Source organism: Podarcis muralis, chromosome 2 (assembly GCF_964188315.1).
Source record: "Podarcis muralis chromosome 2, rPodMur119.hap1.1, whole genome shotgun sequence".
Lineage (NCBI taxonomy): Eukaryota > Metazoa > Chordata > Lepidosauria > Squamata > Lacertidae > Podarcis > Podarcis muralis.
Genome location: NC_135656.1, coordinates 69,216,336 through 69,243,796, shown reverse-complemented (window position 1 = coordinate 69,243,796; position 27,461 = coordinate 69,216,336). Strand labels below are relative to the sequence as shown.

Sequence of the window (27,461 nt, the reverse complement as noted above, 5' to 3'; positions counted from 1 at the left end):
CACTAGGGTGCTGCAGATCTTTTGCCTGTAGCAGCTGCAGAAACAGCAACATTCAGATGCTAGACTAAGAGGTGAAGCTTAAGACTTGTAAATAGGGGGTGTATATTTGTAAAAAGCAATATGCAACATATGAAACACCTTTTGGAATATACTGTGTGCATGAGTGCTTTCTATGTGCACTATATGTGTGCAAGTGCATGTCCATAAGAAACTTAAAGTACTTTGGCCACACCCACCGCTGGCATGGAGCTTTTTGAAGCTTGGTCAATCCTCAATGTGGCCCTCAGCCAAAGAAAGGTTAGCCAACACTGGACTATGGGAAGAACAAACTTGGGACATATTGCCTCTTGCCTTTCTGTTGAATCAACAGACATATAAAAATAGTCAATGGCAATGCTCACAAGTTATAAAATTCATACTATATGTAAAGCTTTGGATTTTTTTTTATTAGTACATGATTTATAGAATTTGAAAAGTGTCATGAAAAGAGAGCTCTTGCTTGGAATCTTTATGAAAGCCCTATGAACAATTTTGTTCATAGGAAATAGAAAATACTGGCAGGGAAAGATGGTCTCCTCACATATCCCTATTTTCAGTGTAAAAGAGCAAAAACATTCATAAATCAATGTTGATTACTCATTTTGAACAACTTGTCTTTGGCATATTTCCAGTGTGGAAGCAGCTTCCTGAAAGAAAGAGCCCAAATTCTGAAATCACAACACAATACAATACAATAATTGGTGGAAGGAAGCAAGTTACGAACAGCCCTTCCAAGAACAGGGAAAGATTCGTGTTTACTGTACTTAAAAAATTAAAGAGACAAGAGGCCAATATATATTTGTCTACATTCCATATTATTTCTGATTCCAGTTTGTCATTGCAAATAAAACAGTAGCAGCTTTGATACTGGACTTTGCTACAAACACTTGTTCAAATATCTGTAATTCTCAAAGGTCTAACATCAAAGTTCATTCTTCCAGGCCAGAGAATTTCCAGGAAAGGTCAATTTCACAGTCTCAGGTGGCTGCTGTAAACTTTTTCTCCTCTGGAATCTTACTGCATTTGGTCCCACTGGTCCCAATACTTGGGTCCCAGGCTGCAACCTCTCTGCAGCTACGATACTCTTTTGAGGAAGGAGGAAATTCAACCACCATTGTCCTGAAGTGACAAATATTCTAATGAAGAGAATTCAAGGCCTGCTTGGGGTGAAAAAACAGGAAGAGACACAGAATATAGTCATGATCTACCTAGTGAGAAATGGTGCAGAAGCTGTGCTGGAGGCCAATTGATTGATTGAAGTACATTCCGTGGCCTTCAAACAAACCTTTAATGCAATTGGTGTTGCTCTCCTCAACCTTTCATGTGATATGATTTCAGTTAGTACATAAAGTGTAAAAACACTCAAATAACCATGCAAACTGTTCCCAAATATATGTTAGATACCTCTTCTTACTAGATCACAACTTTATAAAGGGCTCAAGTAGGAATAACAACAATTTGTTCTGGTAGAGTAAAATTATACAAGGTCATCTAGCAGGAGCCTTTGCCAGTCACCAAGAGCCTGAAAAACCCAGATAAAATACTACTAAGGGTTCACAAAGTAATACTGATGAATGCATGTGCACAGAGGCTCTGGGATACTTACACTGATATGTAACAAGACACCCAGACTTCCAGAGTCTGATGCAGGTGCCTGAAGTGTAAGCACAGATTCCAGAGCATTTGCACAACGGCTACAATATGCGATGGCTCAACCAGGTAACAAGATTGCCACTTAAAAGAGAACAGGGATAAGAGGGTGGTTTCCCACAGAGCAGGGCTAAGTTTTTTCTGTAATACAGCATCTTCATATCCAGCGATAAAAGAGAACTGTGTGTTCTCTCCATAGGAGATCAATGATTTTTCTGCAAGGCAGCAGGAAATAGGTTTTTTTTTGGGGGGGGGGGGTGCTGAGGTACATAGCTTCCTTCTTAAGAGGTGCCCCTGACTGTGAACATCCTCTATTCATATGAGGTGGTGGTGGGGAGATGCATGTTTCTGAATAAATTCCAGTGAGACAGAACATGGACTCCTAGGGAAGCAAGAGATCACGGGGCAATCTTTCCAGGGCTAGTAAAACAATTTGTGCTGGACAGAGCGGTACCGTGAAGAGCTCACTACAAGATGAAAGATGCAGGTGACAATCCAAGTCTGAAAACAGCAGCTCCCAGTAAGGTGGGTATAAAGAATGGTGCAGCATCCAGGATGAATTGTTTCCTGAACATCTATCTGATCTCAACAGGCAGTCTTAGCATAGTCAGTATACATACGTAATACCTTGGTAGATAGAATATGGTGGAGGAGCTTTTCATTTCCCATTAAACTGCAACACATGATAAGGTTGAGGGTGAGCAGCTGGGCTCATCTCTCTCAATAAGACAAGGAAATGGCTTCACTCAGACTGCCTACCGATATGTTTCTATTAGTTCATGTAGCTGACTCATCCTTGGAGTCTCACCAGATCCTGAGAATAACTGGCTATTATCCCATCTCCTTGGAAATCCCCTTTCCTTTTCTCAGTTTAGTCACATAAATCCTGTGGGAGGACCTCCTCTAGTCATTTGCTTAACAGCACCCTGTCCTGTCCTGAAGATACTCTTCATCCTTCCACCAGTGTATAGATAGCTGCTGTGTACGGATTATTCTTTCTCTGGAGCAATGCAAGCAGTCTCCCCCCCCCCCTTTTTTTTTTTTTTAATGCTACTAACACTGGCAGCTTGACAACAGCACAAAACAACATGTGGGGAGGAAGGTAGCCCTGCTGAGAAGGGAAAAGTTGTTTATTCAATTTGGAGTCTAACTCCTGACAGAGGCAGCTTCCTACAGTCCCCTACAAGCCCAAGCAGGAGTAAAGCTGACTAGACCCGATCTTCTGCTCTAGCCCATTTCACTCCTAAGGGGACATTTATTTTTTATAAGAACAAAATATTTTTTTCTCTCAGCACAAGCTATTTTGCTGCCTGAAGTGGAACAGCAGATACCCTCCAACCCAAACAAAGTGTGCAGTACCCAAGGCTGACCAAGTTATTTTTTTCACCAGAGACACAAAATCCTACAATCACCTCTACTTGGCAGTCAAAATACAATAATAAATTAGAAGTAAAAATTAGCTGCAAATTCAGGACATCCAAAATCTGCTTTCTGATGAAGTATCCCCACTTAGCCTAATGGTAGAACAGGCTCTGAAAGAGTGTCATTTCCTTATAATGAACGTTGTTTCTACAGAGGTCACATTAAAATGGGCATATTTAGTGTTTCTTCTGCTAAGAGGTTGCTTCAACTTCCCCTAGACCGCTTGAAATGCTACAAAGTCTGCAAAACTAGTTTGACCAGAGATCAGAAGAAGAGGGTATGTCATATAGGCAATGGTCACTCCAAAATGCTGCCTCCTGTTCTCTGAAAAGCTATTGCTTACCCTCAGCCAGTATACTCACTGAAGACTTGACACAGTGACCGAAGAGGACTGGAGCTGCCAATGACAGCTGTAACTGAACTATGATGGCAAGGATCTGACTGACTGGGCAGCAGGATTAAGACCTTTAAATAAGTTTGCTTTACCCAATCTTGTTGTCCACTTCTTACTGACTGACTGCTGTTCCTCTAGCACATTGTTTCCCAACCTTGGGCCTCCAGCTGTTTTTGAACTACAATTCCCATCATCCCTGACTACTGGTCTTGCTAGCTAGGGATGATGGGAGTTGTAGTCCAAAAACAGCTGGAGGCCCAAGGTTGGGAAACACTGCTCTAGCAGGCAGAAGGGAATACACTGGTATAGCGTCCTATCCTTGTCACATCTACTGCTGCCTGTTCAACAAACAAGGGAAATGGCTGGCATTCAACCTAATGAGTCTCCGTTTCTTGGCTCTCCTCCAGACCTGCCATGCAAATTCAAATCAGTCACTGTGAATGTCTGCAAAAGAATGACAGCAGCACTGTCCCCTTTACACAGCAGAAATCAGAGAATGCAAGTACTAAGGCTAGCTTAGATTAAAAGAATCCTGATGAAAGGAGGCAAACACAGACTGCTGCTGCTGGAGAGCTGGATCTATGTAACAACAGTGGCAGAGGAGTGACTTCTCAGTAAGCTAGCTGCTCCCAATGGAAAGGCTCTGTGAAACTTCAAGGCTTGTATTTGCTTACATTTGAGAGAGAAGGGTTCAACCAATAGGAGTTGGCACTTCAACAGAAGTTGGTTGAAGAGAAGGCCATCAGATAACACCAGCTGTTGTCCTGGTGCAAGGATAATATCCCAAAGAGGTTCTAAATACCATGTCCAACATGACAACACAAGAAAAGGAAAACAAAAGCCCCACCCCACAAGTTCCTGGGGAAACAAGAAACATTTCACCACTACACAATGTTGAAAGACACTCTTGCCTAGAATGGGGAAGAGCCCATATTTCATGATAAAACTCTCTTCCAGCTATATTCTGCCTCTGAAGAACAGCATTATTAGAGCCTTCTGCTAGCTACATGTGTTCTCTTGCTATTACTCTTCTAATCTTACAAACCCAAAACAAAACAGCAGAGCCAGACTGTGGGAAGGATGCAGAAATAGGAGCACATTCTTACCACACTCTAAATCCAAGGTTCTCTGTACTACCATGAAGTTTATTTATTTATTTCCTAAAATGTATACAATGCTTGATTGCAGAAAAAACCGCAAAACCAACTAAGTGGCAATTCCATTTTGCACCTGACTAAAAACAAGTTTTGAATTCTTCCATCGTGGACCTCCTAACACGTAAGAGGTAAAGAGAGGTTAAAGAAAAGAAAAGAATTCAGATTACCATGTTATTTATATGGTGTTCTGTCCTATGATAGTCTCAATATCAGACTCTTTCATCACAGAGCCATTAATGGCACAACCCTATAATGTTTACATAGAGATAAGTCTTATGATGTTTAGTGGTCCCAAGCAAGTGTACATAGGATCATGGCCTTATTGTGATAAAGTCTCTTAAGAATAAGAGCAGCCAATAGAGAGGAAAATCTCCATTCAAGGAGCTCTATCATCCCCTCCCCCCATGAATTGTTAAACAGGCTACCCAAGGGCCAGCTACACATGATGTTAATCACATGGTTTAACATCCTGCATATCTCCTGCTCCAAAGATTGTAAATAGCAACCACCAGGCCCCTCAGTCAGGATCAGGTGCATGGGGAGGAGGTTTAACCCTTTCCTTCCACACTGCAGTTCAGATACCTGCCCTCACGGGGGGGGGGGGGGGAGGACAGCTATTTGGCATATGAGGGGAGTTCTCACTGCTGCCAACAGAAGCTTTCCTCCCATGCCAAACAGCAGCTGAGTGGGGGGTATTTTTGTTGGGACTGTAGCATAGGAGTTGAAAAAGGTGCAGGAAAGGGCAACTAAAATGATCAAGGAGCTAGAGAAACTGCCATATGAGAAAATATTACAGCATTTGGAACTTTTGTTTCAAAAAAAGGGAGAAAAAGTGGGGAGATATTACGGAGGTGTATAAAATAATACATGGTGTAGAAAAAGGGAGTAGGGAAAAAGCAGTCATGTGAAGTACCGTATCTTGAGTCACTCTGTTTCCTCCCATATATGACAGAACAGTAAATAAATGGATCAAGATCTTAGAAACTATCCTATGAAGAACAACCGAGAAGGGTAACATGTGGAATATTATGTCCCCTGACAGGTGTGTGCAGCATAGGCCACCAGACCAAATGCAGCCCACCAGCCATATACGAGGGCCTGCCAGCTATCTAACCTCTGACTCAATTTTTGCAGCCTGAAGTATGCATCAAAAATAAGTTTATTGGGCCTCTGACAAGTTCCAATATATATTTGATCATCAAGCTGAATATGAAGCCCAGCTGCAGGATAATGATTTTCTTAAACATAAAACTGATAGGAAATTTAAAATAATTAAGGGACACAAATATGAAAAGACCACATGGTGTTACACAAAAGCAAACCAACAAAAACCAGATGCCTAACAATTTAGATATTTTGTTGCCTGCTGAAAACGTTTCTTTTATGACAATTGTTTTCAGAGGATTAATCTGATTCAGTGTAGGTCAATTGTTCTGTATTTTAGATTGTTTGAATACTTACACATTGCACACCATCCTGATATTTTCTTATGAGCCAGTGGTTTAGAAATACTTTAATAAGTATAATAAAAGTAAAACACCCAATTGGACTACAATTAAAACTGACCCAACAGGATGTGGTGAGAAGATGGGGACTGAGAAGCAAACCAGGCTAATATGAAAAGGTAGAAACTGCCTCAGGACTTAAGCATCTCTGGGAATGGGCTCAAGTTATTCAGCATCATCCCATCCTTATACTTCACTGGAAGAACTGCTGAAAAACTGTGCACACTTCTAGGAGAAGTGCTAACCCTGATCCCAGTTTATCAACTTCTATGCAAAAGTACTGCCTCATACAAAGGATGCTGGAAAGAGTTTGATGTATGTGCTGTAAAAAACACAAGGCAGTATCTACAAGCAACAACCACAGTGTGCTGCTGAAACACAAGTTGATAAAAGCAAACAAGTTGATAAAAGTAGTGCTGCTTTCTCTGTGAAACAGAAAGGCTTTCCCTTTCATATACTACAGCAATACAAATGTCTCATTTACAGCCAGCCCAGCATTCAAATGCACTTTCCCTAGTCATACATATTCCAAGCATAAGGAAGTGCAGCCATTTCACATGTAAACCCCTACTTGATCCAAACAAAACTACTGAAGATTAATTGCATGGTACTAGGAGAGAGGGATCAGCTGTGTAAAAAGTACAGTATGTTTCTACATTCTCACACTCAGCAAACCAAAGTACCTTCCAAATAGTAAAAACCTAATCTGAGATTTAGGGTCTGCATCCTTGACAAATTACAAAATGTAATTTGTAATTATAGCTTGCCAATTTTTTGGCATTAAACAGCCGCTGCCAAAAAGAATGGCAAAAATGTTGTGATTCATTTTCTTTGAACTTGCATAGGCTGAACTATCAGGTGTCCAGAAGAGAAGTACGTACAGCACACGAGTGCACGTTTGTAACTGATTTGGAAGAGGATAAAAGGAGTCTCTTCAACTATGGAATCTTAATGATAAGCCTTCTCTTCTCTGAAAATATACAAATTAAAAAATGTGCCTAAAGGTGCAATCCTAAAGTACACTGATTAGGAAGCAGTCTCACAGAACTCAATGGAGGTTAGCTTCTTAAAAAACTTATTTAGGAAGCAGTACATGTCAGCCTGTAGTGAAAAATCAGGATTTAAACTGCATAGTGAAGCAGCTGCGTGGGCATGTTGCATACCCAACATCAGCCCGATTTGCCATTAACCTATAGTAGATGAAGGTAACTGAAATTTGTTTCCAGCACTGTTAGATCTCATATATTTGCTCCACTATTTAAAAGACTAGTGGCTTTGGCACATATTCAGAAGTTGGATAATTTATTAAAGGGCTAGGTTAGAGAACAGCAGGGTTTATCTATATACTATGTGTCTCAGTATCCCTGCACTATAGTCCTAGATCAGGACAGTCATATCTGTATACATTAAACTGTCTGGAACAGAAATGTTTATCATTATTTATTTATCCATTTGATTTGATACAAAACTGAATTCAGTTTTTCAGAGAATGCTAGATGGTTAGAGCGTGGTGCTAATAATGCCAAGGTTGCAGGTTTGATCTTTTATGGGACAGCTGCATATTCCTGCACTGCAAGGAGTTGGGCTAGATGATCCTCAGGGTCCCTTCCAATGCTACAATTCTATGATAGCCTCAAACACTAAATAATCCTGCCTCCAAAATGTAACCAGAGTTAAGAGGGAATGATGGAAGTCAGTGGTGGCAGAAATGAGTAGTTCCTGAGAGCCAAGTAACGTTATCCCTTATCCACCCAAGGAATCATTTAGGAATGTCCCATCACTTATTTACCTCATTACAAAATGCCAGAAAAGCTCCAAAAAGGGTTGCTACTTTTTGCCTACTTATCAGGCTACACTGATCGAGCTCCAACCTTATATTCCCAGTGCAAATAAAGCATAATTAAGAACACAGCAGAAACTTAAGGTACCATCCATATTTCCTCCAGCTTCTTCCAGACACATGCCTTTTCCAAACAATTCTTACAGAAAACAGACTGACCTGTAAAATATAAAGGCAACTCTGAAGCAGGGGGCCAAAGTGTTTGGTTCTTAGACAGTGGCAATTCAGGATTTCAACTCTTTGGAGAGACTGATGTGTGCCGAGGCACCCTCACCCCCCCCCCCCCTGCTCCAACCGTGGTCCTCTTAGCTTCGTCACCTTCCTCCCAGCCTTATTATACTTGAAAAAAACCATGCAAATAGTTCTACCATCGCAACATCTACCATGAGCAGAGTTAAAACGCTTTCAACCAAGCAAAAGAGGCTGCTTAGAAATAGGCACCAGATAGTGGTAAAGAAGCCAGCCGCTTGCATTCTCACCTTCCACCCCTCTCCCAAACATCTACAGACTCCCTGCAAAAAATACCACTTTACCCAATCCCACAGGCAAGCAGTTGCCCATGTAGCAAAGCACCAAGCAAACCTACACTTTTGTCTCTTGCTTCTGCCCAAAAGAGTTTAGATAACACTTTCCCTCAGTACCAGTCACTTTGCTCCAGGCACTTCCTAACAATTCCCCACAGCAGCTACAGCATGACAACCAGTGAAATGCTGAAATATTATTGGGGAGCTCCCCACCTCCAATTAGAATTTCAGTGGCACCCGTCTTGATTTTTTTTCTTCCAGCCTCTCTGTCAAAGATGGCTCTAACCCTAATTGAAGAGTTGTTCCAGCAAAGAGTTTCCCTATTAGGGTTACACACAGAGAGGGAATCCCAAAACAACAGGCTATGTACAGACAGATTAGCATTCTCTCCATCACAGAGATGAAGTGTAAATAATTCCTGAGGATGGCCATCCTCTAACCTGTGTGCCAAATTTCAGTCACCCTCTTGCCTTGGAATGAGCTCTACAAAGCAGTAGCTGTTATGTACATGATCTCAGCTCCCTTTCCTTGGAGAGTGCTCATCAAAGTGTCTGAAGAGCCCTAGGACAGACAGGCTGGGATGTCCTTAGGCTGACTCGCCAGCAGCACTGGAACCTGTAACTTTCTTCTTGGGACGGGCTTTGACAGTCTTTTGTGGGGGCTGGAAAGCAAGAGAGGAGAGAAATAACATGAAACTAGTTGCAGGACAAGGAGTTTTAAAAAAGAAAGAGCTTTGATGAAATTTTTGCTGAGACCTCAGATCATTCACTGAACTCCTGCTTCCAGAACAAAAGGAACTGATTGCTATCCAATTTTAAGCCCTCTTACTTCTGTAATTCTATTAATGAATCAATTCAATTAGTAACCTCAGAATAAGAAATACTTCTGGTACAGTAGCACTAACAGAAAATGACAAAAAAATAAAACAAACCTATAAAGCAGTCAGCAGAGGGCACTCAAATAAAATAGGTTATTCTCCTACACAGCCATTTCCTGGCTCTTTACCAGCTCCTTCAAAAATATTTCCAGAAACAGAACCTGAGCAATCAAACTGAATAACCAGTATAATTTCAGCTACTCTTGAAGGCATGTCCAGATGTGTAGGAAACCTTTGATTCAGATACAGCCCAAAACTTCATGAAGGAAGCCAGCCACAGCCAATTCCTGCCACCCAATGATATACCATCAGCTGTAATCTAGCTGGGGGCCAGGACAGCTAAAGCACTCTACACTAAATGACCTGATGTGCTGCATGTGGCCAGCAAGACCACCACCAAATTTCAATTAATGTCAAATATGTGAAACTTTTTAGCTCTTTAACAAGGGGTGCTTCCAGATAAAGGTTTATTGTGAAACTGGTGCTGTCCGTGCACACAAGTATTTTTGCACAGTCCACAGGAGACTGTCATCATCAAAATGCCAGCCTATGCTTTTTGACATTTAATCCAAATTCCCTCTTAATGTGAAATATATATGGAAGCTCATTAGTGCATTTTTGGTTGGGCCTTTCCCCCTAAAAATAGTAATTTAATTTTGATTTTTACAAACAAAATGAAAATTGATATCCCCATATAGTTGTGTATATACCCAGAGCAGAAAAGGTTACTGAAGGACAAGGGAGCAATTATTGAATGGAGAGGCCAGAAAACCACAGCATGGAAACATTTCTTCAAGGTGTGGCGTGGACCTGATACAGTGGAATTCCTACGAAAAATCTAAGATTAAAAGCTGGATGCGTGGACATGTGCACAAACTGCGCACACAGAAAATCTTATTTGAGCCAGTTGTTTGCAACATAAAACCATACTATATAATATATTTTGGCACTGGAAAAATCAAGAACTGGAGCCCAAACAAAAACAGCTGATGGAATGTCTGCAGGCTGTGCCCCTAATGTCAGCAGTAGATCATGCAAAAACTCATAAAACTGGATGCATCCTGAGTGCCAAATAAGATGCGGCAGTAGCACATTCATGTTTATTCATTCATGTGCCTGTGCATTCACAAATGAAGCAGGGGAGTCCAACTTTAACATCAAAAGGGAGTACATAAGAGAAGGAAGTTGAATCTCCCCTCCTCTGCCTTTCCTTCCCATGTTCCAACACCCCAAGCCCTTTCTCAAAGCTCAGCCAACTTCCAGTACTGCAAGAGGGGAGTGGGGACAATAGAGCATGGGAAGGTAAGCAAATGAATGAAGAAGTATTCAGCTGGTCATGCACATTCTCATTTAAAAATGAGACACTATCCACTCTCTGCTTGGCATAGCAATGGTGCAAATGAACAAACAAGTTGCTACTGCCATCACATCTACTTTCAGCCCTTAGTAATGCCTTAAATTCTTACTAAAGAGGCATTTAAATTATTGACAGAATAGGAATGTGAAACAACAGGAGGAATTCAACATCACACTCTTCTGATTGTTCTGTTACTGCAAACATTTCAGCCTGCCAAACAGAATGATCCCTCTTTCCTTCCCGTGAGCAGTTCTGGGTGTTCTCCTGATCCCCTCCGAGCCAATTTTGGGGGATGCAGGGGGAGAAAGCCCTTTTGTACAAGCTGAAGTTCTTGTGCAGGCTTCTGCTGATGGGACCCATTAGTTGAATCCTGTCCAATACTTCAAAATGTAGTGAAAGATATCTGGCAGGCAAGCAAAGCACACTTGCAAGGGAGGGGCAGCTATTAAAAGGGATTATGTGCCAAGCTGAAGCACACAAGTTGTACATGAGGCAGGATCCAGCTGCAAGCTTTCCAAACAATTACATCCAGCTCACCTCAGTCTTTGTCACTTTCTTAGGAGCTTTAAGGCTCTGGGTCCGTTTGGGAACTTTGTCTCCTGTATCGTCATCTGATGGGTCTGTTCTGGCATCAGACTGGGCCCCATTATGTCTTTGAGACAGAGTCATCTCTTCCGATGAGGAATAACAGGATGCACCTGAGGAGAAAACCAAAAACAGAGATGCCCCTTATTTTTTAATATGGAGGAGGAGCAGAAAATGAAAATGCCATCTCTGATACCAAGGTTCTTGAAGGAAAGGAGAAAATAAATAATACTAATACTAAGGCGACTAATAATTTATTACACACACACACACACACACACACACACTTGTGCCCCACCCATCTGACTGGGTTGACCCAGCCACTGTGGGCAGCTTCCAACAGAATATAACAGAACACAGTGAAACATCAGACATTAAAAACTTCCCAAAAAGGGGAGCCTTCAGATGTCTATGGAAAGTTGTGGAGAATCAAACTGTCAAGGTGACAAAAGACTCAGCGTCTTTAAATGACTCTTTGAATCACTTTATTGGGATTCACCTCCCCACCCCCCTTTTAACAAAAGTAACAGGAGTTTGGTTCCTCCCCCAATCCAGACCAGTGTGGATTGGAGGTGTGCAGTGTAAAGTGAAGAAGGGGTGCCCAGGTGTAGAGGAGATCAAACCCTTCCTTTGCACACATCCTCTCCCCTCCCCCAGTCTATCTTCTAGCTAGGATCATTGGTTGAATGAAAATTACAGAGAGGTATAGAAGATAAAGATAAAAGAAGTTGTTTTGTGTATGTGAACACAGAAACCTCCTTTTATGCTTCCATGCCTTGCTTTATATATTACTGGAAAATACCCACATTTAAAAATACGGGCCTGCTGCTGTCATGAGTAGCGTGGCCCAAACTATAATATCTTGCTGCTGAGAAAATGTGAATTCTTTCTTTAAGCAGCATGTCCATTGCAATTGTGAGTACTGCATGAAATATAGGTGTGCATGCACTCCAAGTTCAAAACATAAACACAGCTAACTACCACTGAAGTTAGATGCTTCAATATTTGCCCCAAGCCCACAACTCTTAGACATCTGCCCTCATTAAATAATATGAATGGATTGCTGTTAACCTGAATCATCAACAGTTTCAAGTTGACCAGTAGCAGAAGTACGCATGCGTGGCTCAGGGCTCCGTAAATGCACAGTGTCATCATCCCGAATCAAAGTCAAGTCCTGCATGCTGAAACTCCGTAGTTTTTCAGATAAAACTCCTTGGCCCTTTAAGACATAATTTCTAGTTGTAACTATTCACATGAGTTGAACCATTCAGAACACATCAGAGGACATGCTAAAATAGCTTCCAATGGAAAAGAACACTCGACAGCAGTTAGATGAGAGGGACACAGCTTGGGTCAGGTAATAATAATAATAATAATAATAATAATAATAATTTATACCCTCCCTTCCCAGCCAAAACCGGGCTCAGAGCAGCTAACATCAAATATATAGCCCATTAACATAAAATCAGGCAATCAGTTAAAACACATCCTAAAATCAGATCAGGATCAGAATAAAATCCAATCAGGTGGCAAGCTGCAGATGAGTTTGTCTCATGTCTAACTTGAAAGAACAACTTAGCAGACAGCATGGAGGGGGGGAAGTGGGATAGAGTTATGACACCAACAGAAGGGAACAGGGTTGATACGGCACATAGGTATATAAGGAATTACCTTTGCAGCTGCAGTAACTGCTGCATTGGCTGCCAAATTTAATCCTCGCTTGCCAACTCGCATCATAGTTTCATAACTCTTGTCACGGGCCTGGCTGATATACTCATCGATTTCCTAGGATTTAATTGGTGGGGAAGGCCACATTAAAAAATTATTTGCATAGCTATAGCCCTCAAGAATGATACATACTCACACAAAAGCTTTTAAGAGGAAGTTTTTTGGGGAAGGGCTGAAGCTCAGTAGTAGAGCATCTGCTTTGAATACTGAATTGCTTAGGGTTTAATTCTCAGTACCTCCAGGAAGGGCTGGGAATGTTGCCTGTCTGAAACCCTGGCGAAGGCTGCTAGTCAGTGTACACAATACTTGGCTAGATGGACTTATAGTCCAACTAGGTATAAGGCAAGAAGGTCCACGTCCATAGGGTTTGAACAACAAAACAGAACAGAAGTTCTCAAAGTCATCATAATGTTTTACTTTTGTTAATTATAAAACCTTTCAAATTTTCCTCTAATGACTAAGTAAATCTTTCCAGAGGTTATAAACTATCCATCGACAGCTCGCATGGTGGAATGAGAAAAAGAATCACCTATGGATCATCAATGCCTATACACACGACAGAACAAATGCAGCCGCACTAATTAACAATACACTAGATTACAGAGTACAAAAATAGTTCAGCAGGACAAGGTAACAGAAAAACCAACACCTCTCATTTTGAGAATCATGTACTTAGTAGTACCTATCACATCAAAACACAGGCAACCCAAGTAAGAGGGGAAGAAAAACATGCTTAAACAATTATTCACATGGAAGAATATATCTTTAAGTAAGACTAAGATCGGGACGCGGGTGGCGCTGTGGGTAAAAGCCTCAGCGCCTAGGGCTTGCCGATCGAAAGGTTGGCGGTTCGAATCCCCGCGGCGGGGTGTGCTCCCGTTGTTCGGTCCCAGCGCCTGCCAACCTAGCAGTTCGAAAGCACCCCCAGGTGCAAGTAGATAAATAGGGACCGCTTACTAGCGGGAAGGTAAACGGCGTTTCCGTGTGCGGCTCTGGCTCACCAGAGCAGCGATGTCACGCTGGCCACGTGACCCGGAAGTGTCTCCGGACAGCGCTGGCCCCCGGCCTCTTGAGTGAGATGGGCACACAACCCTAGAGTCTGTCAAGACTGGCCCATACAGGCAGGGGTACCTTTACCTTTACTAAGACTAAGATCAAGCAGTAACTTGTCTTTCTGGAACAGAAGAGAGGAATTTCACAAACTAGTTCTGGCAGCAATGAAGCATACTTCTAAAGGCCAGTTTTAAAGTATCATGACATAACAGTAAATGTTGACTTCAATGTCAAGATCAATGTCAACATGTTGACTTCCAGTAAATGTTAAATAGGACATTTCTGGATTTTTTTCTGGAAAGCTTTTTGGAAAATTTCCTATGCAATTTTGGGTAATTAGCAATAGAAAACCTTGTTTGCATTGGAAATTTTCTAGGGCATACAGAAAATTTATCTAATTTAGCATGTTTATTTTATATGCATTTAGTAAACAAAACTAAAAACTTGGAAACTTCTAAGTCTGTCTAATGCTATGTTGACATTCATTCACTGATATTAATCACCTTATAAAATGGACATTTTTCCTCCACTGCCATTCCAAAAAACACACAGGAAGAAATTCTTACACCACTGGTTCAATGACTTACATACATCAGAGGCTGGGCTAAACTCATCTGGATTATGAGTCTGGTGAAGATTTTGTCACTGATTGATTTGCATTTTAGTCTATTAAAATGGAGAGAATGTTTTGTCTATCCAACCTGGAGAGAATGTAGCCCTGATAGACTCTAAATGCATGGGCTAGTTATTGTTAAAGGTGGCTGCTATCAAATCACTCTATCTACAGAAACAATTGAATTGTATGGACTTTGGAACTCACCGTTCACCTGTAGGCATAAACATAGCTAGCAGGTCAATAAGCAAAAATAGCTGCACTTGTCATGTCTAGTCTGATTCTAAAATAGCCAAATTTTATGAAAGATTAACCAATTAACTATAAGAGAAATTTCAGGACTATTATTCTTAGTTTTAACATCAGTGGGGGGGATCTCTTCCAAGACTGGGTGGAATCAAGACCCTCATCAGTTTGTTAGAAGTATTGAGAGTGTGACCTCTCCTATTTATCAGAATACAGATACTGTATTGGCCCAAATATAAGCCGCACCTTTAAAATGGGGGGGGGGGCAGAGAGACAATACCCGGGCCGCTTCCTGGGGGGAGCCGCACCGCTTTGCCGGCAGCCTGAGGTCACGAAAATAAGCTGCACTTTAACTTTTCACTGTTGGAATTTGGGGGGAAAGTGTGGCTTATATTCAGGCCAATACAGTATACCATGACCATTTGGCTCATACTCCTTTTTTTTAGAGCACAAGAGCATACTAATATCCAGTGAGAACTTGAATGATTAGCCACTCAAGAGAAGAGACACAGGTTCTTCACAGCAAAAAAACCCCCTGTGTCCTGCTATTGTGAAATCTGATCCCCAGGAGAAAAATGGGAAGCATGTACCCTTGGTTCTTAAATGAGAAATGAACATCAAGGCTCATGTAATTGTTGTATTGTGTTTCGTTGTGCCAAATTCAGCGTTGTGCCAATTTCAGTCTTCCTCAACATTAGCAGCATCAAGGAGAAAACAAATTACACATATACCAAAACTTTGCCACAGAAAAAAAGCTACTTCCTGGGGTCAATTTTCTTAAATCTCTTCTACAAGAAGATCTCCCACACTTCAGATACACATGACAAAAATATCCACTTGTGGTATTCTATACTCAGCAACTGAATCCTTTCTTGATTTTGCATTCTGTATCACAACTATGATGACCTAGCAATCCGAGTGCAAAAGTCATTGTTGACTCCAGCGGGTGGATGATCAAGGGGAAAGAGAAACAAAGGTTGCAGCTTTTGGAACTTTTTAGTTTCGAGAAAAGGCAAGAAAGAGGTGATACGATAGAAATTTAAAGTTATGCATGCCATAGAGAAAGTGGCTAGAGAAAAGTTTTCCCCCTCTTTAATAACACTAGAACTCATATTCAGTGAAGCTGAATGTTGGAAGATTCAGGACAGATGAAAGAAAGTCCTAATTCACACAGTGCCTAGTGAAACCATGTAACTCGCTCCCACTGCAGGCAGTGATGGCCACCAAGTTGAGTGGCTTTTAAATTTATGGAGGATAAAGTTAACAATGTCTACTAGCCATGATGGCTATGCTCTGCCTCCACAGTTAAGAGGCAGTAAAGTTGCTGGAAACTCCAAGAGGCGAGTGCTCTTTTCTTCAGCCCCTGCTTCAGTTTCCCACAGACATCTTGTTAGTCACTATGAGAACAGGATGCTAGACTAGATGGCCCATTGGCCTGATCCAGCAGGCTCTTCTAATGCCCTTATGCGTAGTGTTATTTAGTGGGAAATTCACCATATCCACATTTTCCAATGTGTGATACTGACTGTCCTAGTCAGTCCCATGCTTGGAACAGATTTAACATTTAGTTGAAAATATAAAACTTTGAAATCCTGCTATGCTCATGCTCTGGATCTCTTTAGAAATACAGAAGTCTGAATTTCAAGAAGGAATGTGAAGCAGCATGAAAAAGCAGCACCAGTCTGAGAAGTCAGTCAGTGCTAGAGGAAGCTTAACTAAATGTATGCATAAAGACATTGTGATTGAATACAGTGCTTTGTGCCCCCTCCTCAAAAACGTAGAGGTGTACAGTGCTTTTCAAGAAATGCAGACTGGGAGAATGTTTGTGTTAGTATACCTTTGCCTTACATGGATCCATGGGATCCCTATCAAATACAGGGAGAATTAGCGTCATCATTTCACAGTTATCAGACCTGTTTATTTTGTGAATAACAGTCATCATTTAAACATACATGTGCTATCATAACTGACACAAGGCAGATATACCAATATCGTTATAAAAAGTATGGTAAGAAGCAGTCCTCAGACAGAGCCAGCCAGCCTTTGGCCTGCTAATTCCTAGGGACTGCCTAGCTCTCTTTTGCAACACTGAGGGATTAGCAGAGAAAGGATTAAATATAGTTCATGTGATTTAAAGCCGTACATGGAACTTGTTTCCTTGTGCAGTACATTCTTCTTTTTTAGCATTATGACCATGTATCCATAATTTTTCAGAATCTCGAGACACTTCTGCCTGAAATCCTAACCCCTTCTTGCACCAACATCATGAAGCCAACTATAAAATCCAGAAATCCAGGAAAACATTACATATTAGATAGCACAGCAGAATGGATCATATAGCAAGTGCTCTGAGTTTCCCAAAGTGTTGTCCAGCACTAACATATAGTGTTTGAAAGGAAGGAAATTCAATATTCCAGTGAATGCTACTCCCAGAAGGCTGAAATATTACTCAAAAAAATTCTGTCCTTAGGTAAAAATGCATAAGGCACTTACAAGTGGATGGAGACTGTCACCCCTTATCTGCAGGCTCAAACTAAATGAATGACAATGTCTATACTTTGCCCTGTGCTAGAACTACATGAGATTAAGGAGAGTAATTATGCATTTACCACTAATCGCAGTGTAGACTACAAAGAGTAAAGGTCCCAAAAATTAATAAAGGATCAATTAATACAGCAGCAAATGCTGAAAACATTAGCCAGAATCCATATTGCCTCATGCATGAATGGACTGCAGTTCTGCACACACAGAAAAAGTTTGTAGTTTCTCTTCTGGTTATAGTCCCCTGCCCTGCAACAAATGTTGTTCCAAAGAGTCCCTCAAACTCTCCATGCGTGGCCCTTTGGCTCACAGTTAGGAGCCATGAATAAAGCTACTTTATTCAGGTTAGAGCTAACAAATTCTCATCAGGTTACAAACTAGGAATTCACTATTGCTCTGTAAAAGCAGCAGTTGCCACACATCTATTACGAGCAGGCATAAACATGATTAATATCAAGCACAGACAGAGCTAATACCAGTATCTTTTCTGCAATCTATCATGATCTCATGTCACTAAACTTCCAGGATTTATATGTAGGGCAATCTGAAGGAAGTACCTTCTCCTTATTGGAGAGCGTTGGGTGAACAAACTTCCTGTAGAGCACGCTGGAGCCCTTGGTGTAAGGAGAGAGCAGCCAGATCACAAATGCGATTTTCAGCTCGAAATAAAAGGGAAACCTGAGAGAAATGGAAAAGCTAGAATCAAGCTCAGGTTAGAGATGAACAAAGACTGACAGTCCAGAGAGAAGCAAAGATGAGATAAGCAGAAGGAAGAAGAGAGAAGCTACAGATGGAACAGAATCAACATGACAAGGCCAGCTATTGAACAGGCCACACATACCCTTTACGGGATGTATCTTCTTGAAGTCTCTTTTTAAGTTTTCGCCATAGCCTTGATAAGTCTATATCCAAAGTTATCCTCAACCCTGCAAACAGAGTTATGTCCCAGCAGTTGCACTACTCAAGTATTTGTGAAGAGAGTCATTGGGAAGAGAGTAACATTGGGATGTTCCATCAGGACTGGCCCTCTGCCTGGGAATGACTGATGTTTTCAACCCAGGAATTACCCCCTTCATTTTAGACTTCTGGACAAAGTGGCAGCTAGGAGTTTTGAACACAGATACTGCAGGATTAGGACATCATCTCTGTCCTCAGTTCTAGTCAGGACAAGTAAGTCAGCACAATACAGCTCAATGTTTGCCTAACAGGGATTTACATTGTTGAGAACAAATCTTTGGAAATTTGTTAGCAAAGCACAAGACATGCAATAGTGTCAGAACCTAACATTTAATCAGAACTAGAATCACAATATTCAAAGATTACTCTACAACTATCCCTATAGTTTCCATTAGGTTTCAGCTTCTCTCCCTCACACTCCACAAATCAGATTCGTAAAACTAGAATCCTATTCTTCATTCACTTTTTGCTCTCTAGAACAGAGGTTGGCAACCTTAATCGGAGGATGGGCCGGAGCATGTGTGCACGCACGCTCTTCCGGGTCAAAGGAGTGCCTGTGCACACACACACACTATTTCCGGTGCTCTCCCGACACGGAAGTGCACTGGAAATAGTGTGTGTGCATGCACACAGGCGCTTCTTCATCCCACACGAGTGCGCACACGCTATTTCTGGTGCACATCCAGGTCAGAGGAGCACCCGTGCGCATGCGCCATCAACCCAGAAGTTGGTCCCTGTGCCGCACCACGCTGGTAAGGCGGAGGGCGGCAGGGGTCGCCATGGGCTGGTTAGACAAGCCTCGTGGGCTGCTACCAGCCCATGGGCCTTAGGTTGCCGACCCCTGCTCTAGAAGACCCGATATCTTTTTTTTCTAGGTTGGGAGGACAAACAGAACAACTACACATTTTTGCCAACAACACAACTTCCACTCATTGTGTATATGGTTTACTACAGAACATTCAAATAATAAACCTGAACAACACCATGTTTGTTTTTCTCAAGAATAGGATAACTACAGGGAAGCTGAATACCTTACCAAATTGCCTCACAGCAACCAATTCTAGATGGATAACTAAAAAAGAATTGAAGTATCCAGTAGTCCCCCCGCTTACTTCCTAAGTGTGGCAGGGTACTTACCAAGAGAGAATGATGTCTGTGAGTGTCTCTGCTGTGGTGAAGAAAGCAAACACAATCCAATACATCATCCATTTGACCTGCAAGACAGCCAGCACCATTACATATCATTTGAAAGCTGCAACCTACTTAAAACAAATTCCTGACTGATGCCAAATCTTGTCATTTTGAAGCAGTTCATTATAATTATACCCATGTCCAAATGTCAGCAATTCTGGGTTTCAAACAGTTGGTCTCTCTCTTCAACAGTGTCTAGTAGCAGAGACATCAAGGAAAGTTCCAAAAACAGAAATTCTGCTTTAAGGTTCACCTGCCAATAATTTTCAGACACCTATAGCTTTTCACCACACTTACATCTTATCATTACTTGGCCATGTGTACAGCCTTTTTGTCAATTCAAATGACCTGGAACTTTTGCACTTTCGTGAACAATTTGTGCAGATCTAAGATATACATAGTACAACAGTCCTGTTCACAGTGTAATGCACATTTCTCCTCTAACATCTGCACTGACACCATCAAGGAACCTGGGCAGTTGTAACAGATTCTGAACAACCATCCCTCTTTACCAGATTGTGCTAACTTCACAAAGGAATTAAAACCTTGCACAACTGGTGCTTGAGAATAGAGACCTTGTTTGCACATCATGGTGATGGCTTATCATGCAGAATTGTATTACTCCTACTTCACTCTTCTTGACTCATGCAAGCAAGAAACAAACAAACAACAACTCCTAGCTTTCCATTGTGTCTGAACCATACATTGTGCTTTGTTTAACTCCAACAAGCCACAGTTTGTAACTAAGGTTTATTCATGGCTTACTGATCATGGTTTAATAGAATAGAACAAACCATGATTAAACACTCATCTAAATATAATGGTTTGTTTCCTCCAAATGTGTGCCAGCAGGAGCAAAATAGTCCTGCTTGGCATGTTCATGGTAAATTATTAACTATAGTTTACCACAATGTGTGACCTGGGGCAGTCTTTCATGTCTGATTTTCCTATCCCTTGTTCTCCTGCTTTGGTTGTGCTGATTTTCACTAGGAAGTCTTAACCATTTCCAGGATGAGAGACAGCACAGGAAACTGAGAGATACATTTCATGAGTAAATAATGTTGCTACCCACAAATCAACAATTCTCAGCAAAAAAAGTTGGGGGTGACCAGAACAACCTAATTATAAGATGGACTACAATATCAAAGCAGATTACCAGGATAATAGTATAAACAATGCAATGTATCCCCACACCAAAAAGGAGGAGTTGACCTTTATCACAGCATGTCAATTTTGCTACAGTAACGTTTAATACTAGTACGAATATTTTGGCAGCCAAGATTATGCCCTCATCTTTGTCTGAACAATTTAACGAGCCTGTTCCACGCTAGAAAGAGAAGCTAGCTCCCCTTGCTGTTCCTTAACTACAAGGCATTATGTAAAAAAATATTGCCACTGAAATTAGCTCCTGAAAAGCAGCTTGTTCTTAAACAGTAACTTTGAACTTGTAATTCCTTCCAAATACCTGGGTGACTCGCAGGTCTATACTACGATGAAATTTGAAAGTGTCCATTTTTAGCCACTTCACTCTGTATTATGGTTATGAACAATATTTCTTTTTAGATTTCATACCATCTACCCTTGATTAATTAGGGTTGCCCATGCCATATTCCCCAAAGTGAAAATCCAGACGGAGTTTTTGAGCCTTTTTTAGGAACGTTAAAAAAAAACACCAGCCCAAATTTACCATACGTCCAGGTTTTCCCGGACATTTTGCCGATTCAGCAAAAATATGCCTGGATGCCATTTTTCTGAGCAATTCCCAGATGTGTCCAGGAAAGCCCAGACATTTGGCATCCCTATTACTAATCTTTTGAAAAAAAATTTTTGATGCTCTTGCATTATTCTTACTAAAGCTTGAGGATATCCAAACAGCCTTTTCCCACTGACACTAACATGTATTTTCAGCTAATACCAACTAATGCCAGAGACACCAAATCCAAGTATAGCTGCTATTTTAAAGTACTTTCCTTCGAATTGTGTTCCTCAGCATTCCTCATATTATCAGGGGTTCCTCAACAAAATGATCAGTAGTGGCAGACAAAGTAAAAAAACAGCTTGCTTGCTGTTAACAAATTTGCCTTTCAGTGCACAGCTACACAGAAGTGATGAGGTATTTTAGGGTACATACAACCCATGCAGGACAATGGTCAAGATTCTTTGCTCTCCGTGTAGCCCCTCAATAACTGACCATGCAACCTTGAACAGGAGTGAGCAAGGGAGACTGGGATTTAGTAGCGGTTGGGGAAGGGCTGCCAACTTATAATAATAGTTACAGCAAAAATTATTTATTTGGGACCAAGGCTGTTCGAATCCCTGAACTTGTATTTGCAGGTCATCACTGTGCATGAATCATGGAACGCAGCAGAGAGCCAAATTTTCTCCCTAATGGGTCTGGGAAACTTAAGGCAATGAAACAACATGGGCAACAACTGGAATGACAATAGCGGGAGACTCATGACAAATGTGATTACACAAGCTAGAGCTCACTTTCATCACCCTGGTGGTGATGGCAGCAAATAAGTCAGACTTTTCTGCCACCATTGAATCTACTCAGTTGTCCAATGAAACTCTTCTAGTGATCAATGTTTGGCCTTAAAGGTGGGGGAGGACCACTCAACTAATTCACTATGACCCGTTCACTGAACACTTCACAGAAAAAAACTACTCACATCCATTCCAAATTGGGTATCACAGTTAGGGCAGAGCCAGATGTACCTTTCACACCTCGTTATTTTGGATACATCTGCAATCCATGGATGTGGGAAGAGTGAGACCTACTACATGTATGTTCAACTTTTGCCCTCCCTGACTAATAAAAGCCCTGCTGGGGTTTCTGGGTCCCAGAGCCCAGGCTAGCCTTGCTGCCATGTCCTGGTCCCTCTTGCTGAATGACTGTTTGGCCGGCATTCGCACGGCACACTCCCTGGAGGCAGGCAGGCAAGGGGCTGTAAGAAGTAGAGAAAGGTTACAAAGCCTATTTCTTATGCTCACTATGGGATTCTGTAATATCTGCTACATTAAAACAATCAATAGTGAGATCTCTGCTGAAGAATCTCACCATGGATCTCTGAAACAGAAAGCTTATGTTAAACCTCCCTTTTTTGCCAAAGTGGTGGAGCAAACATAAGTTGCTGGATCCGACAGTCTCCATTCTAGTCTAGTACCCCATTTCTAACAATGTTCTGCCAGGTGCTACTGGAAAGCCAACAAACAGCACATGAAGGTAATAGTCCTTCCATGTCATTTGATTCCAAGCAACTGATATTCAGACACATGAATGTTACATTTAGTTATCATGGCTAACAGCCAAGGGCACTCACTTGCCCCCCACATGGCGGAGGTGCATCTCGTGAGGCATCATGTTACATGGCATGTGACGTGTCCCGCCTGCTGTGATGCCGTCGCTTGTGTGCCAGGCGGGGAATGGGGAACGTGGTTGGCCTCCTTCTCCCTGCACAACGTTGGTCAGGGAGGAGGCGGCAGAGTGGGGCCACCAGGCTCCCCACTCAGACTCCTCATCCCCGCATGACATCAGCAGGGTTTCACAACATAGGTGGGGTAGATGCGGCAGAGCAGGCTACTGGATTTGGAGGGAGCCCAGCCCCCTTCTTGAAAAACTGGGGGGCTGAAGACCGCTTGGCCCCCACCACTGTACATTTGCTAATAGCCACTGATTCATTTTCCTTCAGGAATTTGTCTAATGCTTTAAAAAGCCATCTAACTCAAATATTCTGCAAACCTGGAACACAAACCAAAGAGGGGTTTTCTTTCTTAAACTGCTTCAGAAGCATTCCTAGTATGCATTTTCAAATGCAGTCAATATGTTAATTTCCCCACAACTGAACTTTTGTGATAAAGTCATAGAAGTTAAAAAAGAAATTTTATTCATTTCATAATTGAATCACAGAGCAACAAAATGTGGTAAATAAGTAAATGAAGCAGCATTGCCCCTTGGACTAAATTAACTCCCTCTCCAATTCTTTTCAACTATATACGGTATATCTTGCCCATTTAGCAACTATACATACGTACATCATTTTGCTTGAGCTGCACTGTATCCTAAATTAATTATGCCAGGATTTTCACAAGTAATGGGTAAGGATGGTCTTTGGTCCCACATTTTAAAAGGATGGGCCTACATTTTAAAAACAAATAATCCATTCTGGATTAAAAATGCCTCTTTGCTGCTTTCAATTTTACAATAACTTTCAGAAGAAGCACATCCCATACTAAGAAGAATTCTTAGTATTACTCTTGAAAATGCCACAGTATTCTAGATAGCAATGTCAAGGAAACTGCAGCAAATAGAAAGTGGCAACAAAAAGAAACACTTGCATTTTCACAAATGACACGAAAATGACACTTTTCACACTTTGTGCAAACACGCAAGTGATAGAAGCATAGTTTTTAATGTTCAAAAATGTGCAACCATCTGGTTTAAATTGACTAAAAGCCATGCAGAAAGTGGATTTTGCCATTTATGAAGCACATGCTACAGACTAGGCAAGTGGGCTAATGCAAATTAGTTGGAGCTGTGGTGAAGTGACATCACGGATATGTAGGTGCTAAAAAAAAGTCAATTTGTGAAGACACCTCAGGAATTTTCACATTTGAAGTTTCTGTCAGTTGGTGCTTAAATGGGTCTATAATGTAATTTTAAATCCGAAACTGAGCAGAATAGGTATTTCAGCTCTATTCCACCATTATTTACTCAAATAAGGCAGAAAATGGTCAGATGAACTATTCAGTGTTGTGTAACATGGGTGACATGGACTGTAGCATCGTTTTGCAGTACAATTCCAATTTCCTGCTTGAACAAGCTATGTCGCTAGTATCTTCACACCACTAGGAGACAAGCTACAAGTAAGGGTTGATGTTAAACCAAGCTTATGGTTAATTGCCTCACACTTACATATTCCTTCACATTTTTCGTCTTCACAGCTTTGTAAGAGGAGTATGCTGGGTACAAGGTGCCGAAAACCAGCCTGGAACAAGAGGTTGTTATTATTATTTAAACAGAAAAGAGAAAGGAAGAAGAGAAACCTCATGAGATTATTCATTCAGCTTAGAGTCGGCTCCAGGCCGGAGAAGCCCCGGTCCCTGCTAGCCCGCCCATCCACCCTCTTCCCCCCTTCCGCTGCCAGCGCAGAGCAGGCCTAGCGCAGCGGCTGCAAGGCTGGCAGAGCGTCAGAGGCGCTGGGCGCCCTACCTGCAGCCCTCAGGTGGTGGCGCCCAGAGGCCGTTAAACGGACAGCAGCTTAATAAGCGGGGGGGGGGGGAGCACCGCGGTGTCCAGGCGACGCCCCTGGGCTCGCTCTTGTCACCTGTCAGGGTCAGGGCTAAGCTGGGCGGGGTGGCAGCAGGGGCCGGGGGGGGTGGGCGACCGCCTCAGGAGCCCCCGAGAGGCAGAGGAGCGGAGGAGCCGAGAAAAGGGCTGGGCGCAGCGGGCACCACCGGGCGGGGTGGGATTCGGGAGAGCCGCCCGTCCAGACGACCCCCGTCCCCATCTTCTTCCCGTTGCCTAGCAACGGGCGAGGAGGGCCTCCCCGTCGCCGTCGTCCCCCTCCTCCCGCCGCCGCCGCCGCCGCGCGCTTACACCACCAGCCGGGAGATGATCCAGGACACCATGGCGAGGCCGAGGCTCCTCCGGGGGCCGGCGGGGACTGGCGAGCTGGCTTTCGGCAGCGGCACCAGCGAGGAAAGGAGAGAGCGCTGTTAAAGGGCAGGTTCCTGCAGCAAGCGCGGCCCCGCCCCGGCTCCTTAAAGGGGAGGAGCCAGCGGCGCCTGTCGGAGGGAAAAAGAGCAGCGGGCGCATGGCGGTGGGCTCGGCGTCAGTGCGGCGGTTGCTGCTGCTGGGCCTTCGCGTCATCTCTCTGTGGCAGAGCAGCAGGTCCGGCGCCTCCGCCAGGCCCCGCGTCAAGCGACACGCTCCCCGCCCTAGAGGGCAGAGCCAGCCCCGCAATAGCGCTTGTCTCTGGACCCGCGCTTTGGGGCTCGCAGCGCAGTCCTTGCCACGCCTCCTCAGAAGTAAGTCCTGTTGAGTTCAGGGCGGCTTACTCTCGGGGAAACGGGGTTCAGGTGGGCAAGCCGGTTTCCGACGCCGCAACTCAACCCTGGCATAGGCAGCCTCAAGCCTCAGCCAGCCAGTTGCGTCTTTCAGATATTCGTGCAAAAGGAGAGCCTCTGGGTTTATTACATTGGTCGAAAGCGTTAAAGGGCAAGGCCGGGAAATAACCGAAAGGCCCCCTCGCCATAGAAGTAGACAATGGATATTGGTGTGGGCGGGGGGCTCTCTTGCAGGTACTGTTCGATTTGGCAGAGTTGCCGCGTTATCCATTGGGAATCCCTAAAATCTTTGGGGTTTTGTTCAGGACCGGGCTGAGGATGCGGAGGAAACACCAGTCTGGGCCTCTGCCAACAGCTCTCATCGGTGTCTCGGGCAGCAGCTACCCCATGCTTATCAGGTGGCCCTCTCTCCAAAACCAAAGGCCCTGGAAAGGGGCACTCAAGGTCTTTTTGCACCCCTGCTCCCTTCCAGAAAGCAAGCAAAACTCCATCTTTCTTACCCAATCCCCTCAGCGTTTCCATCTGAATTGAGATTGAATACCTCTTGTAGTTTGTTAGATCATGTAATTAAATCAAATTATCTTAAACTGGCTTGTTCTTCCGTTTCCAGTATTTAAGACACGTCCCACTGTTCTAGTGGGTCTTTTTTAAACCCCCTTAATAAACAAAGCACTACAACGAAGAAGATACCAGAAGTTTAAAAGATAGAACCCTATTTCGTTTTCTTTTGTTTTACAATTTTCTGACATCCAAGAAAGTAAAGTTAAAATGTGCATGCATTCTCAGTGGCCTTGCCATTCTTCTTAAAATGTTTTTAGCATATATAATGGATAATTGGTGAAAGCGTAAAAAAGGAAAAGGCGCACTGGAGTCTGCGCTTTTCAAATGTTCTACCACAACCTCAGATGTAAGGTTGTGTCAGATATATCTTAGTCAGTCTATTACTCTGTTTTGCCATGTACTAAAAAATGATACTGAAACCTTTACTACTTTTAACTGGCTCCCCAGTAGCTGAATAAGCCATAAGAAAGAAGGAAAGGAAGAGCTGGAAAGTGCCTATCAAAAGGCCAAAAAGGGAAAGAGAGTTCACTGAAACCTTCAAAGCATTTCAACAGCCAGTTGGCTGGCTAAAGCATTTCACTGCACAAGAATGAGGATGTGAAAGGAGAACTGAAAGCCACAGTATTTTGATGAAATGATTAACAGTTACCCATGGCTGGCCTGCTTAATGCCTCCTGAATGGATTATTCAGCAAAAAAATTGTAATTGCTGGCCAGCACATCTAGGAAGAACAATGAAAGAGGACAAAGGGTGCTATTCAACTAAGTTTTACTCAGAGTAGACCCACTGAATTAATGAACATGACTAAGTTATGTTGTAATGGTGTGTGCCAGTCTGAATTTTTTAGATCATGGCATTGGAATAGTTGGCATAAACTTGATATAAAATATACCCCTAAATGAACTTCCTTGACCCTGGTCCAGTTACTGTCTCAAATATGTCCCAGAAATATGTTCCTGGGCTCCTAATACTTTACATAAAGTTCAGCACAGTAATCTGGTGTTACCAGTAATCTCCTGTAAAAAGAATGGGTTTCACAACATTAAGAAAACCTTAAGACTCTGGAAACAAATATAACTAGTTTAGTAATTTCTCAGTAAGGGGACATCATTTCAGTACCAAATAAACAAAATGAGGAACAGACAAGAACTT

At 42.5% G+C, this 27,461-nt stretch overlaps 1 protein-coding gene across 4 annotated transcripts; it reads right to left on the bottom strand.

Moving 5' to 3' along the window:
* Nucleotides 1–833: 833 nt before the first annotated feature.
* REEP2 (receptor accessory protein 2) lies at nt 834–25,817 on the bottom strand. Of its 4 annotated transcripts, none has more exons than XR_013391936.1 (8): nt 25,279–25,566; nt 24,595–24,667; nt 19,626–19,702; nt 13,022–13,135; nt 12,422–12,569; nt 11,303–11,463; nt 9,002–9,192; nt 834–1,196 (listed from the first exon to the last, which is right to left on the bottom strand). XR_013391936.1 is itself a non-coding variant. In XM_028718566.2 (8 exons), the coding sequence occupies exons 1-8, from the start codon at nt 25,308–25,310 to the stop codon at nt 9,118–9,120; spliced, it is 801 nt and encodes a 266-aa protein (XP_028574399.2). In that variant the 5' UTR covers nt 25,311–25,428; the 3' UTR covers nt 834–9,117. The 4 variants fall into 4 exon arrangements, 3 of the variants coding, with proteins under 3 accessions (XP_028574399.2, XP_077780831.1, XP_028574398.2); XM_028718566.2 differs by adding an exon at nt 18,089–18,209 and having other exon boundaries at nt 834–9,192; nt 25,279–25,428; XM_077924705.1 differs by lacking the exon at nt 25,279–25,566 and adding an exon at nt 25,740–25,817 and having other exon boundaries at nt 834–9,192.
* Nucleotides 25,818–27,461: the final 1,644 nt, after the last annotated feature.

Coding starts and splice junctions, on each gene's coding strand:
- REEP2 (XM_028718565.2), bottom strand. CDS start 25,551: ATGACGCGAAGGCCCAGCAGCAGCAACCGCCGCACTGACGCCGAGCCC. Junction 13,136..19,625: donor ACAGACATCATTCTCTCTTG/GTAAGTACCCTG, acceptor ATTAAATCCTAG/GAAATCGATGAGTATATCAG. Junction 12,570..13,021: donor CAGTTACTGCAGCTGCAAAG/GTAATTCCTTAT, acceptor TATGTCTTAAAG/GGCCAAGGAGTTTTATCTGA.